Raw genomic sequence first — 17,019 nt, 5'->3', positions numbered from 1 at the left:
AGTCAGTTCCCCCTCCCTGTTCACAAGATTTCCCCTGACATCTGTTCGTCTGAAGAAATGTTTAAAAAAAATTTTTTTACCAGATCCTCTGCCCTCATCTTACCCCATACTCTGGGCCCTGTCACTGCATGTGCCACCTCCACCCCCCACTGTAATCACTGTCCATTCAGAGTCTCCACGTGCAGAATGTCCTGTCAAGACAGACATCCTGAATTCTGGGAAACCATCAACTTACTTGTCCCCTAAGCCCTGGAATTTTCAGGAGAGGCCACCAAGCCCCACCCAACAACGAACTCATTTCCTATAGTTGTTCCAGAGCAGGTTCCCATGTGGCCCTTGTCTGGATGGATAGAAGGACCTCTCCCAGACCCAGTACTGAGGGAGAGCACTCCGCCTCATCAGAACTACCTGGCAGGGGACACTTCCAGGCTACCTTTTCTAAACTGGGTTTTGGTTATTTTGGGGGGGTTGGCGGGGGGGTCACCTTTTATTAATTCAGAGTTTTAGCACCTCTGGGATACAAAAATGTCTTGCCTGGATGTCTTAGCACCTTTGCTGTACCTACAGGAAGCTGCCAACTGAACCACACACTGACAAGCTTCTACCCAACTCTCTCCCTTTCTAGTATCTGAAGTCCCACTCTTGAAGAACCCTAGCAGTGAGGGTACTTCTTGAAGTACCAAGGCCCCAAACAGTCCCTAAGAGTCCCCAGGTATTTTTCCAAGATCCAAATGGAGCCCTCTGGTTTAATATAGAGATCTGACCCACCCAAGGCTTTGGACCCCAGGCCTTGGGTAGCTGCTATCATCCACTCCCCCCAAAACAAAAAGTCTGAGGCTGCTTGGGCCCTTCCAGGCCCTTGGTCTGCTTTGTAATGTCTGTGGTGCTCTCCCTCCAGGGCCCTTCCTCTCGGGGGTCACCACACTTTGCTAACTCTTGTGTGCACATCTTTTCTAACAGAGTAGCGAGGGAATGGTGCCGCCTCCAGCTTCCATAAGCTGCCTGGGCTCTGGGGGGCTCTGGGACAATCGGGGCTGGGAAGTGACTGTGCTCTTATTGTACACTCTTTATTTCTCTGTATCTCTGGCTTGTGCTCTTTGTAACTAACAGGATTTGTCTGCCTTTTCAACACTATACTAAGCAATAACAATAAATGCACACGTGAAAATGCAGGCATGGTAACCATCCCAAAGCCTTTTTCCGAAGGACAGCTGGGTCCCCACTCTCTATTGATTTGAACTTGGGAAAGTTGAGTCTCTGGTTGGGAAAGACATTTTGCTCTAGATCAGACCTTTGAGGGACCTCCCAGGAGTCACCTCAGAGAGACTTTGGAGGAAAGGTCTCAGGAAGAAAAGAGTTACTGAGAGGCAAAGTGGCAGAGAGGAGGAAGGAGGCACCTGGAGGAAACTGTGAGTAGCCTGACTGTGGTCGGACATAAACCAGAGGTAAAGGGCAGAAAATGTGGATACAAATTAAAGGTGGCACTGCTTACGGAGGAGGAAGAAAACAAAGAGGAACCTGGTACCCTAGTGTTTTAGCTTGCATTCTATTGCTGTGATAAAACACAATGGCCAAAAGAAACTTGAGGTTGAAAGGGCGTGTCTGGCTTGCGTATCCTAATCACGGTTATCACTGAAGTCAAGGCAAGAGCTCAAGCAGGGCAGGAACTGGACACAAGAACCAAAGCACAGATTGTGGAGGACTGGTGCTTACTGGCCTGGTCTTCGTGGCCTGGTATTTTATTACTGCCAAGAACCACCTACCTAGGGGTGTCACCAACCACAGTGGGCTGGGCTCTCCCACATCAGTCACTAATTTTAAAAAAAGAAAATACCCCAACAGATTAGCCTATGAGCCAATTGGATTGATGAAAATACTCAGTGAAATTCCTTTTTCTCAGATGACCCTGGCTTGTGTCAAGTTGGCAAAACCAAACCTAACCAAACAAAAAAATAAAACTAACCAACACACCAAGTAATTTGAATGTGGCAAACCTCTCACACAAAAGGAAATGTGCCAGACTGAGTAACAAACTTAAGTTATATACACAAAATCCCAGCTCTTCACAAGTTGAACTGGTCCCCAGATCAGTGGCTCCATCTGATTCCCAAACACAGTTTTAGGACCCAGGTTTATTTAAACCAACATCAATTTTGAGAGTGGGTATTACAGGTGAGCATCCTGAATTTGAAAATCTGGAACTTTCTGAGTGCCAACATGATACCACACGCAGGAAACCCCACACCACCAAACTCTGCTTTGGACACACAATTATTAAATATATGTGAATTCCAATTATGTGTGTAAGAGTATATAAAACATATGAACTTTGTAATCAGACTTGGATCCCATCCCAGAATATCTCATGAATATACAAATATTCACAAAACCAAAATAAAACACTGCTGGTCTCAAGTACTTCAGATAAAAGATACTTTACCTGTGCTATGCTTCTCACATAACACAGAAGGAGACAGCCACTCAAAGAGGCAAAAAGAATAAGCCCTCAGAAATAGAAGATGAGGTTCTGATAACTTACATCTTCAGCCAGAGTCAGCACTCTAAAGCTTTATAACCATGCCTTTCAATCTACCTACAAATATCCTAAATTGCTGAAGATTATCCCAGATCCTCAAAGTCTTCTGCTTCAGGATTTATAGCAGGAAATTTCCTCAATAGCAATGACACCTAATGTATTATATTTACATGTAAGATGCCCACTGTCACCACTTTTCACTGAAGAGTAAAGCTCTGAGAAAAGAAACTTGGCCCAATCAGTTGAAGGATTGGTGGTACATCTACAGAGGGGCCTGGGCCTTGCAGAATAAAAGGCTAAGGAGCTCCCTCAAGTTTATTTTCTGTTTTACCCTAAGTACCACCTCTTCACATCCCTGCAATACTTCCCCACTGGAGAAAAAAAAAAAAATCTCAAAGGTGCTGCAGTGAGGTGAGGGGTGGATATAAAGCCGCCACTCTCCTGGCCCTTCCTCAAAACCCTTTATATTGCTCAAGTTTAGACATCTTGTTGGTAGATATCTCCAGTCAAGGTTTTTAATCCCAGTTTCAACATAGGACCAGAAACGATTTTTACTTAACTGGTGGCAGAGTGCAGGTTCCACTCTGGACCACTTGGCTTCTAAGTGTCTGAAGTGGGTGGAGGATGGGGCCATGTGCATCTGAGGAGCTGCTGTGCATCTGAGGAGCTAGCTGCTGTGCAGCTTCTCCTCCTCCACCACCACCACACACACGCCCTTACATTCCTTGTGTGGAAAACCAAAAGCTAGGGGCAAGGAGTCGGGGTCTCCAGTTGCCCTCCCTTGGAACAGTCAAGAGTCCCTGGGATTAGAGACTGCCTTGCCTTTTAAAAAGCTGCAGATCGGAGACACTGGTGGGGGGAGGGGGGGAAGGTTGGGTTCTGATCTCTATACAGGACTTCCAGAATCCCAGAGGATCCCTCTGGAAGTCTGGGATCTCTGAGGACATCGGCCCTATAGCAGAGCTGTCCTGCCAAAGACCCAATAAAGCATTAGCCTAGTCCACTAACGAAATTAACCTCTACAACGTTCGTGATATACCAGCGGGACACAGAATCAGCAGAAAAGGGCGAAGCTGTAATCACTAGTCATTTTATGTATGCATCTCGGGAAGCAGAAAAGCTTGATCTAGATAGAAAATGTGCTAGTGACAGCTTCAAGTTATAAAATCCCGCGATATGTGTTGCCATAGCACCTAGAGCCCCACACTTGGTCAAGGTAATGGCGGAACCGCGGGAGGGCCGGACGCGGATTCTAGAAGACGCGGAACCTTTGTGTGAGTCGAGTGTGTTGCTGACCGGAAGCTCCTGGGTGACGGTCTGCGGGCTGCGGGCCGGCGCAGGAAGTGAAGCGTTCTGAGCTGCCACGTCCTGGGCCGTGAGTCGCCGCTGCCGCCGCGATGGTGAGTGTTGCGGTCCGGGCGATAGCCGCGGCCTTCGGGCCATCCACCCTCAGCTCCTCAAGGTTTGCATGTCCTGCCAACTGTGGGTCTCTGAGCGGGAGCTTATGGCAAGGTTGCTAGGCCTTCCGGAACTCAGAGGCCTGGAGTGTTGTGCCACCTCCTGCTCATCTCGTGTCTTGTCCTGTGTAATTGGGAGAAGAAAAAATCCTACGCTATCGTAGGAGCTGCTGTCTAACTAGACTTAGCACGTTCCCACTATCTCTTACAACCCCTGCCTGTGCGTAGCCTGAGGAGCAGGCGCTGCTATCATCAACACTTGCTCTGGCAGTGGCAAGCTAGGATCCAAACCCTAATCATTCGTTCCTGCCACCTACTACCCCAGCAAAAGTGGTGCGGGGGATCAGTTGCTTGGGCACAAGGCTCCCAGGTGTGATGGACCCTTCCGGAAACTGAGGAGAGACCTAGCTGAGTGGCATCGTCTCGGCTTTTTATTTTTCTTTTTGAACTTCTTTGGTATCTGTGGTGTATCTTAACTGCCCCGAGTCGCTGAGTAATTGACTGAGAACCAGCCGCTGCAAGTCTTAGTTTAGACCCTGGTCGGCACAGCGGTTCAGGGAGCTGGGTCCCTCTTCTGTTGACTTTTGGCTGTTATGTTGCTGAGTTGGGGACTTTTTGTTGCTGTTGCTGTTGTTTGTTTTCGAGACAGGGTTTCTCTGTGTAACAGCCCTGGCTGTCCTGGAACTCATTTTGTAGACCAGGCTGGCCTTGAACTCACAAAGATCTGCCTACCTCTGCCTCCCAAGTGCTGGGATTAGAAGCGTGCCCCGCTACCTCCGGCTAATTGGGAGGCTCTTATGCTGGTTTCTTCTAAATTTGTAACTGGTGCGATTCTGACGAGCTGAAATTGTTTTGAGTGCTGTTTCTTACCGTGTTTCAGTAACCACATAAGTGTCAGAGCTTTAAAACACATAGCATCGCAAAGTGTGGATCACAACTCGTGGCTGCTGGGTGAGAGTAGTCAGAAAGAAATGTCAGCTCTCAAAGATCCTTCGGGTCACCAATGTCAAATTACTTTTCCTTCAGCTAGTCTGGCTGGTGGGAATTCTTGAGCACACTCCCAGCCTTATATTGCTGTGTGTGTGTTTGGGGTTGGGGGCGGGGGGCAGTAATATGGCAGCTTGTACTGTGGGCTAGATTTTAGAGGGTTGGTAGCTAGATTTGTTTGCGGCAGTGTAGCTTCAGTTTTCTCTTCACTGGTTTCTTGGGTTGCTTGGTCTTTCTGTTGCCTCTCAGTGTTCAAGGGAAAATGTCACTGTCTGCAGGCAGGTTCAATTGCTGTTCTTCCAGTCTTTGCAAGACCTTCAAGCCCACATTTTAGAGCATTTAGAATTCTCAAGAAAACCTGTACTGCTGAAGTGTGTGCCTTCTGAATGCCTTGCTGCCATACTTTCCCAGGGAGGGCCTACCTTTCTGGAAAGTAGCCGAGGCTAGCCTAGAGTTCTTGACCCACCCTCCTGAGATTCCAAAGTGTTAAGGACCTGCATCACCACATCTGTCTTGAAGAGGCAGGCTTCGTAACTATAAGGTTTGCACTGGAAAAGGTGACATACGTGAAATGGTGAGAAATGTCAATCTCAAATCGAAGCCACCTTTTCAGTCCAGTTTTCTCTCTGAGCCAAATGTTACTTATTAATTCAGTGGGTAGTTACTGAGTTCTTTCTATCTGTAAAACATTGTGCTAAATAAAGAGGTTCAAAGCTGAGGGATATGATAGCTTAATCCCAGCAGAGACAGGTGAATCTCGGAGTTTGAGGCCAGCCTGTTCTACACAGTGAGTTGTTGGCCAGCCAGAACTATGTAATAAGACAGACCGAGACTATGTCAAAGCTACAGATACTTCAAGGGAGCCTACCTTCTCCTGCATAGAAGTAACATAGCAGTCCAGGGCTTTTGTGTGCATCACACTCTAGCTAGCTGGGTCAAGGGAGATTGATTTAAAATGAGTGGTGAGATCGCTGGCCATCGCAGCTGTTTTCTGCCTCAACAAACTATCAAACCTGGGTCTTGATAGGTGAAAGTCTAAGCAGCCCTTTCACAGTTCATAGTAGGCCAGAGAGTAGTGTGGGAAGCAATTGAAATCGAGTCCTGATCTTGAGTGATAACCTGTTGGTCATAATTGTCTGAGCCATGTGGAAAAGGAATGTGAACTCTGCTCCTGCGGATTCCACCTCACCGCTGAGAGCTGCCTGGCCTGCTGCCAGGCTCACTGGCCTCACGTTCTCAGACTGTCAGTGCCTGTGGAATCCTTTAATGCTTGGATTCTATCTTCTCCCTCAGCAACAAAGTTCTCATCACTTAAGGCAGCTGTGTATACTCCTCATCTTGGGCTCCTCCTGCCCACACAAACCACAGTATGGCTACTGGCAGGTTGTTTACACTTGAACTTCTCTGAGGCAGGAACTGCCATTCCACTTCAAACTGTGCAGTCCTTCATGCAGTGCTCAAAGAAGGTCCTTAGCTGCAAGTAAAAATGCACATATATCCTGGCATTTGGGAGGCTGAGGCAGGAGGATACTGAGTTCAAGGCCAGCCTGAACTACATAATGAGAGCGAGTTTCATGATTGAAGAGGTCATAAAATGAGCATATCAGTAAATGAGTGAATGAGTGAAGGAATGCCCCTAAGAACTTAGGGATAGTTGACTATTGTGGCTGCTATCAGTGAATTCACAGGATGTCTTTGTTCTAGGTGTCAGTAATTAACACCGTGGACACCTCTCATGAGGACATGATTGTAAGTATCCATTCAGCCCTTCTCCTAAGCCTGGACATGAACATTTCCTTCAGTGGGAATTTGGACTGTGAATTAGTTCCCAGCAGGCCATAGCCTCCAGGGTTTACTCTTTCTTCTACATGACTTCTGAGTTGGCAGGGTTTTGACAGTGGCTTGTCTCTGCCATGAGAACCTGGTTCTGCTGTGCATCTCAGGCCCATCAATCTTTGGCCAGCACAGTACCCGGCTCTGAGAGTAAGGCTGTAGAGGTTTGGCAGTCATCTTCCCACTGTCTTCTTAGCTCCATTGAAAGGAAGCTAATGAAGGAGAGTAGGAAGTCTGGCAGCCACAGTGAAAAAAGCCTACAGCGGAGGCTGATAGACTTCTGCCCCAGAGAGTAGGCCACTCATGCCCTTGAGCCTCAAGTCATTACTCAGGGCGTTTCTTGAGAGGCCAGTAGAGGACACAGTGTAGAGCTACTGGGGAAGGTACAGAGGTTGAAGTCTCCAACTGGAAAACTCAGCTCGCTTCCTGGAGCCAATAGTGCCGGCAGCCTTTGAGCAGGGCCCAGGCCCGGTGACCTCAGTCTTTCCAATGAGATCCCTGACCTCCCAGCCTGACTACGGGCACTTGCTCTGGGCTTCTAATGCAAACCTGTACATGTTGCTGGTTTAGCTGTGAAACAACCTGGATGGAGCTGGTGTGGGCTCAAGGGCAATAAGACCCAATCTAAACACCTTGCCAGTGCCCCAACTTAGTTTCCTCCTGGGGACCAGATGATGCAGTTAGAAACATTTACACACTTACTAAATCTGCCATTACACCTAAGTACTTTCCATTCAGTACCTTAAGCCTTTAAGGACCATTGCAGCCAGTGTGCTTGTTAGCCCCTTCTAACGGTAAGAAAACTGAAGGGTAAAGAACTAAGCTAATTTTTCAAAGGTTGTACAACATATAAGCTAAGGAGATAGAATCTCCAACCTAGATACTATACCTTTTTCCCCAGTATGATAGTACTCTGCTAAAAAGGGTTACCAGGAGAGCAAAGCCTGACGCAGTAGAAAGATAACCTTCCAGAAGAATCCTTATACTTGAGTACAGAGGTGACAAAGGACTGTCATGTTAATTTCATTCCATACAGCACCTTCTTTGAAAAGTTATAACTGTTCCAGTTGATAGCTGACATTTCCTGAAACCTGCAGGATGGGACAGATAGGAAAGCAGCAAGCACTTGGATAGGTGAGCCAGCCAGCATAGGATTAGTGTTGAAAGAGACCATACAATGTACTGCAGAAATAGGCCCAGAACTGAGGCAGCAGCTAGCCTTAGCTTGTGTATCCAGTAGGTATCAAAGTTGGTTCCATGGGAGCAGTGATACTTAAGCATTGCTTCCCATGGGTGTGGAGTCTGGGGTAGTGGGCACATTGCTAGGAAGAAGGTCCCCAGACTATCCAGGACTTTGGTGCAATAAAAGGATCACATATCTGTGTGGAACCCTATGTCCAGGTCCACAGTGCCTCAGAGAGGAGTCTGAAGTAATCTAAGGCCTATTTTCCATTATTAGCCTTGGGGCCTGGGGCTAAGCTGAACCTTAGGGTATCTTGCCCAATAGCCCATGGAGCCTGCAATCAGGACAGGGCCTGAAAGGCGACAGAGGGCAGAAGTCAGTTTTTCCTCCTGTGCCCTCTCACAGAACAGGATTGGAAGGGGTGCATGAAGGGCCTGGACAACCAGCTCAGTATGGCTTGTTTAGTCTCTTCCAGAAGGACATTGCCTGGCACTGAAGTGAGAATATCAACATTCTAGCTTCTTGTCTAGGGGCGATGAGTCTTTGAGAGCAGTTTGGGTAGATTCTGGTCTATTCTAGGCCCTGACTACTTCACCCGCTTCCTCAGTTGCCTTCCCCTTGCAACACGATGCAGATAGACTGAGTTTGGGTAGGGTGTGGTGTGTCCTAGCCTCTGGCTAGGTGTCTACCCACCATCCTCCAGGCTTCCCCGGTTGTGCTCCTCTTACAGCATGATGCACAGATGGACTATTATGGCACCCGCCTAGCAACCTGCTCCTCGGACAGGTCCGTCAAAATCTTTGATGTGCGAAATGGAGGGCAGATCCTCATCGCAGACCTCAGAGGGTAAGCTTAGAAATGGTCTCAGAGCCTCAGCAGCCGCGCAGGGGAACTGGCCATCTGGGGGCAGAATGGGCTCCATCGTGGCGGCGGCGCCGGGGGCGGGCTTGGGCTCAGGCCCCGGGCTGGCAGCTAGCCAGCGCTCCCTCCCTAGCATGCGCACGGAGGCGGCGAAGCATAGGCCCCAGAAGCTGCAAAGCCAAGCAGCGGCACCTGCCTGCCAAGGCACGTGTGGCGCAGCCCCCGGTCGGTATAGCGGACACCGGGAACCCAGGCAGTGGTCTTTGTGGACTCACAGCTCGTGCCCAGCGGCTCTTCTGAGGCTGGACGCGCTTGAGACGGGACGCGGGTGGAGGGTCGCGGCCCCTGGCCGCTTATATCGACGCAGGTGTGGGCGCGCCTAGGGGTAAGGAGGACCCGCCCAGCGTGGCAGGTCCAGCCCGGGTAGCCCTCTTTCTATGCATCTCGATTCTGGGTTTTTAATTCATTGCTGGAACCTTCTGGGCCGGCAGGGTCACCAGTGGCTCACGGTCCTTCCTTGTGCGTCCATATGGGTAGGCGTGTTGTGTGAAAATGGGTAGAGTCCTGCCGGAGGAAATAAGATGGTGGCCTTCCTCGCCCCCTCTCCGCGGCACGTTGGGGTGGCCGGTTTTGGTTCCTTAGAAATATTAAGCTGTGGACTGGCGAGGAGATGCGTTTTTTTAATGCGCTGTTTTGTTTTTCTGTTTTGTGGGGGACAGGGTTAGAGAACATTTGGTAGGACCCTGGTCAACAAAGGGTGCTTCTGTCCCTACCCCACACCAGCTGGATGACCTTGGCTCTCCTGTGGTCTGTACTGGAAAGCTTAACCTGCTGATGGCTGAGGTCTCTTCCAGGCCAGTGGGTTACAGTTGTAACTATATAAAATAAAAGTCTATCACTGATGAGAACTCTGCAGGAAAAAAAAAATAGTCTCAGATAGCTGGATTCTCAGGCATGGGAGGAAGGGTCAAAGTACAAATCCAGAGTAATCACAGACTGCATTCAGCAATGAGGATGCTTAGAGCCTCTGGCCTTAGCAGGGGTGCAAGTAAGGGTGCATCCAGGTATGATTCTTAGCTCTACTACCAGGAGACCAGGGCAAGTGAGGCACTTTGCCCTTTGGAGCCCTCCTCTGCTTAACCCCAGATAGGATAATCCTGACTCTATTCAGGGCCCATCCTCAGTAACCAGTGCCATGTTAGAAGCAATGAACGTTATATACTACCATCCTGCACATGTTTGACCTTTGACCTGAAGTGTCATTTAGGAAATATGATCATGAGAGGGGCACGCAAGCAGCCTCATATGTGGCAGTAAGAAGACAACTTTGCAGAGTTCTCTCCTTCCCCCTTTCCATGGATTCTAGGGATTGAACTCAGGTCTTCAGACTTACCCAAGTGCTTTCTTTACCCACTGGGTCATTTCTCTGGACCCATAAGACAAACTTCATACATCCTGTTGTTTGCCTCTTTGCCATGGCAGATGTTTACTTTTCCCTCCTCCACTGACCCTTGAGGTCTTGGCTCATTTTCATGGTCATGGTTCTGCTTTCCAGCAGCACTTTTCACATAGTGTGGGTTCCTAACCTGGTTGTCTGGGCCTACAAGCATTCTGTGAAGAGACTCCAAGGTCAGATGAACTGGGATGGGAAAACAATCACATTTATTTGTATGATTCTGACTTTACCATTTCCTTTGTTTTTTGTTTGTTTTGTGGATGTAGGCTGGAAACTCCAGTAATGACTATAGACCTGACTTTGTCACCAAAAGTCAGATGTTTCCGTCTTACATGTAGCTGTCTGAGAATATCATTGTGCTCATTATGATGGTTAACCCTGCCACTTACTACTGGGCTTTGGTGAAGAGGCAATTTGATGTTTAGTAACTCATTTCAAGATACAGAGTTCTCATTCTAAACCTGGTAGAACATAGGCCAATAGGTATGGTGACACATACCTTTTGTCCTAGCATTTGGGAAGATGATAAACTCAAGGCTAACTTGAGCTACATAGTGTGAGACTCTGCCTCAAAAAACTAAGACAGTGGGAATATTCTGTTGTCTCTCCAAAGGGAAGTAGCACTGTGGGTCTCCTGACCCTCTGAGCAGCCTCTGATCTCCTCCCTTGCAGACATGAGGGGCCAGTATGGCAAGTGGCCTGGGCTCACCCTATGTATGGCAATATCCTGGCTTCCTGTTCCTATGACCGGAAAGTCATTATCTGGAAAGAAGAAAATGGCACTTGGGAGAAGACCCATGAGCATTCAGGACATGACTCCTCAGGTATGTAAAATTGGCAGGTGCGTTGGAGGGTCCTGTGAGTAGGAAGGGCCCCTGCTCTGGTCACATCCCAGGCTCCCTCCCCTTTTGGACATTTGTTGGCTTTCCACTAGTGTGGCCACAGCTGAGGTCAGTCCCTAAGACCCAAATCCAATCCAGAGGAAGAGGTTTAATAAGAATAGTGAGGCTTCCCAAGACCCAGCCTTGAATCTCAGGGTGCCCTTCTTTCTCATTTTGTGAAGACAGAGTTAGGAAATGCTAAGTGTTAATTTGTCCTTATTTGGCCAAATGTCAACTGGCTGCTGGCAATCTCTGTGGTTTTTCTAAGAATTTAGCAAAATAGTAGCTGTAGGATAAAAGCTGCTTACTGTGCCTCCTTTCCACAGTGAACTCTGTGTGCTGGGCCCCTCATGACTACGGCCTGATCCTGGCCTGTGGGAGCTCAGATGGGGCCATCTCCCTGCTGACCTATACAGGGGAAGGCCAGTGGGAAGTGAAGAAAATCAACAATGCTCACACGGTGAGTCCAGCCCCTCACTTTTGCATGGAGAAGAGCATAGTTGTTGTGCTAAAGTCCTCTGTGCTCTCAGGAGGAGACTGGTTGTTCCTGCTGAGTGGTGGCTGGGAGGAGTCATAGGTTAGACATGCTGGACCCTCTGCACTGAAGGACAGCAGCTGCACCAGCCATCTCAGCCCAAGGCAGAGGTGGCACTGGGTTCTCTAGTAAGCTCCCAGGTTGGGGATAAAAGTGTAAGAGTACAGTCACATTCAGGTTTTCATTCTTTTTAAGTACTTACTCAGCCATCTTCCCCACTCTGGCCTGTCTTTTAATTAAGATAATTTACACTGGGAAACCAAGGTAGAAAGCCCAGCCTAGACTACATAGCTAGATACTAACACCAAAAAGAAAACTTAAGTAAACCATGATCAGAGTTACTATGAAAAGTTATCTAGTTTGAGTCCCCTTTGATAGCACCTTCTCTAGCTCATCTGTTTTGATGACTCACTGTATTGTTTCTTATTTACATGTCTACTTTTCTAGTCATGTTTATTGTCCATGTGCTCTGAGAGTAATCTTTCTTCCCCTCTGGCATAGGACTCTCCACCACTGACAAGGCTAGTCTTATGGCTGAGTCTTAATGCACTTACCACAAACTCATTTCTTTGATTCTGCACTGTAATCTATTTTCTTTCAGGACTTGAAACATAGTACTTTATGCCCTCCTGGCCTTTAGGGTTTTTTGGTTTTTTTTTGTTTGTTTGTTTTTGGGTTTTGTTTGTGTGTTTTTTTTTTTTTTTTGTTTTGTTTTTATAAATCTGTTGGTGTGCCTTTAAGGCTAATCCCTTCTCTCTCTCTCTCTCTCTCTCTCTCTCTCTCTCTCTCTCTCGTGTGTGTGTGTGCGCGTGCGTGCGTGCGCGCGCGCGCACACACACGTTAGCAGTATGGGTGTGTGCAGCTGTGTCTTTCCTTGTTGCCCTTCACATTTTTTGAGACAGGGTCTCCTACTGGATTTGGCTAGGCTGGTTGGCCAGTGGCCTTAAGCAATCTGCTTATCCCATGTCCCCTAATCCTGCCTCCCATGCTGGTATTACAAGAACATGTCAGTGTCTAATTCTTGTTCATCACATTATCTGTGTGCTGTAACCAAAGTCCTGACTAGAGGGAAATCACCAGGAATCCATGGGATAATTTTCCATGCTGTGTGAGAACACAGCCTCACCACATGGTCCCTCTGCAGATTGGCTGTAATGCTGTCAGTTGGGCCCCTGCTGTTGTTCCTGGAAGCCTTATAGACCAACCATCAGGGCAGAAACCCAATTACATCAAGAAGTTTGCATCAGGTGGCTGTGATAACCTTATCAAGCTGTGGAGGTCAGTGAACTGTGTGGGCATCTCTTCTAAAGGGCATTTCTAGTCTGCCTGTCATTGTTCAGCCAGAGTATACAAGCAGCAAGGTTACCATTCCCTCTATCTGTAAGTGTATGTTTTCAATCTGTTAGGACTTCCTTCTTCAAACACCTTGTTCTAAGCTCTTTCAGTATTCCCCAAACTTTGGAGGAAAGGTCATTTCCTGGGGTCTTTATGGACAGCTTAGTGAGCTAAGCAGAATTCCACTCATTGTTCTTATTGGAGAGAACATGAAAGGTGGACTCTTCAGCCAGGATGGGAATGCCTGCCTGCTTGCCACTGCATTCCCTGCTCTGGTTTCTTCTGCAGGGAGGAGGAAGATGGCCAGTGGAAGGAGGAGCAGAAGCTAGAGGCACACAGTGACTGGGTTCGAGATGTTGCCTGGGCCCCCTCCATTGGCCTGCCCACCAGCACCATTGCCAGCTGCTCTCAGGTCAGCCCACCCTGTGAGAGCATCCCATCCCTGAGTTCCTGCCAATCTGCCCAAAGGGAAAGGTCTTCAGAAAGGGGAAGGCAGGCAGCAGACATGTTTATAGACCTGGGCAGAGAACAAGAGGAACCTATAGGGCCAGTGTATAGTGAAATGTAGCTTTAAAACTATCACCAAGCAGGTCCCTCTTGACCCTCATGTAGGTGGATGGAGGTACCCAGAAATTAGTCACTCTTCCCAGACTACCATCTCTTACTTCCTGTCATCACTGGGATGAGAGATAAGAGGAAAGGGCTTCCAGAGGGTCTGTTAGTGTTTTATTGGAAGTTGATCTTGTTTGTTCATTTGTCTGTTTGGTCTCTGAGCTTGGTTTAAAAGATGGCAGTCCCTATTCATATGAGAAAGACTAGCCAAGCAGGAAGAAAAAGACTACCCATAGCAATTCCCTGTTCGTCCCTGAAACCACAGAATCCAGAGCCCCTGGCTCTGAATGTGTTCAGGATAAAAGCATCAGAAACAGTACTCTGGAATAGACTCTTTAGTGTGGCTGCCCTTTCTCTGCAGGTACAGATGACTCCGTGGGGAGAATGCTTGTACCCCATCTCCTCATGTGTGTCTTTCCCTAGGATGGTCGAGTGTTTATTTGGACCTGCGATGATGCCTCAGGCAATATGTGGTCACCCAAACTCCTACATAAGTTCAATGATGTTGTGTGGCACGTGAGCTGGTCCATCACAGCAAACATCCTGGCCGTGTCGGGTGGAGACAACAAGGTACGTCCCATTACCAGGGGGATAAGCATAAAGTCCCTAATGTTTTTTCACTTGATTACATGTACAGTAAAGGGTCCCACCTAATCACAGAGGTGGATCTGTGATTGTATCTCAGTCTCTCAACCCTCTGAGGTCCTGTGTCCCCTGTTACATAGAAAAAAGAAGGGTTATATAGCTGAAATGTAGCCTGGGCTCTGAAAGGAGATCATGAGGCTCTTTCCTAAGGGACTTTTACCATCTCCTATGTCTCCACCACCTGCTTCTGCTATGAGCCAAGTGCCCATTGGGAAGACCAACACAGGACGGAATAAGGAAAGTAGGGAACACCTCCATTATTTTCTGGAACTAGCAAAATAGGTACTTTTTTTTAAAAAAACTTTTGTAATGATTAAGTGCTATGTGTTGACCTACAAAACTGACCTCCAGAACTCTTAAGCTTGTAAAACAAACTCAATATCCACTAGCTAGCTCATTTCACTACCCACTATACTTTGTCTTTTTCATTTAGCAAAATGGCTTCCCTTTTTACAGCTAATACATAAGACACCTTTGTTCATTGCTAAGAGATGAATGAACAAACATCTCTTCACACCCTCTGTAGGTAGCCTTTTTGCTCTGCAGTAGTTCCAGCACAGACTTGCAGGCTCCATCTCAAAGCAAAGTCATCCCTTCATTTGTTTGTAACAGAGTCAGGACCTGGTATTTAAATTAGAATTCCTGAGGCATTTTACAGCCTGCCTTCTCAGGCCACTCCTCACCCTGTGTGTGACAGGTGCAGGTGAGTGCACAAGGCGATGCACTTCTGAGGAGCCACAGGACAATGTTGTTAGAGAGCAACCACTCAATTTCTCTCCAGGAACATACCTTTTCAACTATTTGTTCTGCAGTGATCCCACATATAGTAGTTGTATCCTAACTTGTGCTGACATAGTGGTGACATAGCCCACTCCTGGCCTGCTCTGAGCCACATGCATCTTCTCTCACTGTCAGTCTAGTTAAAGCAGCATTCCATGTATGCTATTCTACTGTGCTCAGTAACATGTGTTTTGAGTAAATATAGTGAAAGGTAAATGCATTTTCCCATGGCTTCTGTGTTTGCACTGAGGATGAAGCTGAAGAGCAGCACAAACAGGGTAGACCTGTAACTTTGTGTACTAACTTGCAGGTGACCCTGTGGAAAGAGTCGGTGGACGGACAGTGGGTGTGCATCAGTGACGTCAACAAGGGCCAGGGTTCCGTGTCAGCCTCCATCACAGAGGGTCAACAGAATGAGCAGTGACAACATAGGCAGCCTGGTCTTCCTGTTTCCAGGACTGCCTGCTCTAGAACAACATCCAAACAACTGGGAAGGAGGGTTCAAATGCTCCCAAGATTCCACATCCAAGAGTGCCCACAGATGCAACATGGGTGCTTACCTGCCTTACTGGGATCCATGTGTTTAGTAATTTAATGTCCAGCTGAAAGTATTCATGTTAGAAACAAATGACTATTATTTTTAAATATTTTTGGCCATTTTTAACTATCTTTTTTGGTTCAGGCTGTTTCCAAGCTAATAAAAATCACATTGCATAGTAACTTTATTGTGTCATCCCACACACTGCATCTGCCCAAAATGGGCTGCTGTACACACCTGTGTAAGCCATGTTCCAGGCCCCACCCAGCACTATATAACAGGAGCTTCTGCAAATAGGTAGTAGCCCCCTCTGTATATTTACTCCATAGGATGGGATTGATGACTTCTCCCTAAAAAATGGTTCTGAAAGCCAGGCATGGTGGGGCACACCTTTAATCTCAGCACTCGGGAGGCAGAGGCAGACAGATCACTGTGAGTTCGAGGCCAGGCTGGTCTACAAAGTGAGTCCAGAACAGCCAAGGCTACACACAGAAACCGTCTCAAAAAACTAAAAATATTAAAATAATGAGTCTGAGATGCAAACACATACTACAGGTGACCAACCAAATGTCAGGCAAGGACTGTTAACCCTGCCCTGGGCATTCTAACATACTGTTATGATGGGAAACCAAAGTTCTGGTCCTAACTGACCTTGAGCCAGGTACTAGCCCCCAGCAGAGGTTTTGGAACCCTCACCTGACAGCAGTCACAACAGCAGCTACCACCTACTGAAGCCTATTTTACTTAGTAGACCTTCACATTATATTTCAGATAAGTATATAAGGAGAGATGACTTACCAACTTGCTAAGGAAAAAGCCAAGATTAAAGTTAGTCCACCTCCAAACCTGGTCTTACTCATACCAAACCTTCACGTAGATACTAGCCAGTTACCTCAGGAGAACTGCAGAAGACCCCCCCCCCCCAATCTATCCATTTACTTTTCATGAGCCAAACTTGTCTTGCCATAACATGTTGAATGGAACTGAAATGAAATGACAGGACCTGCCCACACAGTCTCCCAAGTCACTTCACAGAACCCACACCCTCCAGAAATTGCATGAAACCCACAGATTCATTTCTTCCACAATGTGCATGAGGAAAAAAGTTTGGGAAAGAACTTTCTTGTGCTGCTCAGCTCAAAGAGAATGCAGGGAAGTCTATCAGCCTAAGGACAATCCTGGCTTCCTATGCTCCTTGCTGCTGTCAATACCAGGGGTTCCTTATAACTTAAACCCCTCAGGATTAGTTAAGATGATACAGGGCTGCAGTAAGTGAAATTATGACCCTAAAACCCTGAAAGGGTTAGGAAGGTATGTGGCCAGAAAGCAGTAGTTGAAACAATCTCTGGAATCCACCCAGGAGGGTAGTCAATGGAACAA

At 47.5% G+C, this 17,019-nt stretch overlaps 1 protein-coding gene across 2 annotated transcripts; it reads left to right on the top strand.

The window, feature by feature from the left end:
• The first annotated feature begins 3,822 nt into the window (after positions 1-3,822).
• Sec13 (SEC13 homolog, nuclear pore and COPII coat complex component) lies at positions 3,823-15,821 on the top strand. Of its 2 annotated transcripts, none has more exons than XM_051155096.1 (9): positions 3,823-3,936; positions 6,685-6,729; positions 8,727-8,842; positions 10,986-11,137; positions 11,521-11,654; positions 12,874-13,007; positions 13,353-13,476; positions 14,100-14,246; positions 15,412-15,821. In XM_051155096.1, the coding sequence occupies exons 1-9, from the start codon at positions 3,934-3,936 to the stop codon at positions 15,523-15,525; spliced, it is 969 nt and encodes a 322-aa protein (XP_051011053.1). In that variant the 5' UTR covers positions 3,823-3,933; the 3' UTR covers positions 15,526-15,821. The 2 variants fall into 2 exon arrangements, with proteins under 2 accessions (XP_051011053.1, XP_051011054.1); XM_051155097.1 differs by lacking the exon at positions 3,823-3,936 and adding an exon at positions 3,980-3,998.
• Positions 15,822-17,019: the final 1,198 nt, after the last annotated feature.

This window comes from Acomys russatus, chromosome 13 (genome assembly GCF_903995435.1).
Source record: "Acomys russatus chromosome 13, mAcoRus1.1, whole genome shotgun sequence".
Lineage (NCBI taxonomy): Eukaryota > Metazoa > Chordata > Mammalia > Rodentia > Muridae > Acomys > Acomys russatus.
The sequence above is the reverse complement of the archived record's forward strand: the minus strand, read 5'-3'. Positions and strand labels throughout refer to the sequence as shown.

What these genes read in the sequence shown, in the direction of transcription:
- Sec13 (XM_051155096.1), top strand. An exon ending in CTCATCGCAGACCTCAGAGG is followed by an intron (nt 8,843 to 10,985) that starts GTAAGCTTAGAA and finishes CCTCCCTTGCAG; the next exon opens with ACATGAGGGGCCAGTATGGC. An exon ending in CCATTGCCAGCTGCTCTCAG is followed by an intron (nt 13,477 to 14,099) that starts GTCAGCCCACCC and finishes GTCTTTCCCTAG; the next exon opens with GATGGTCGAGTGTTTATTTG.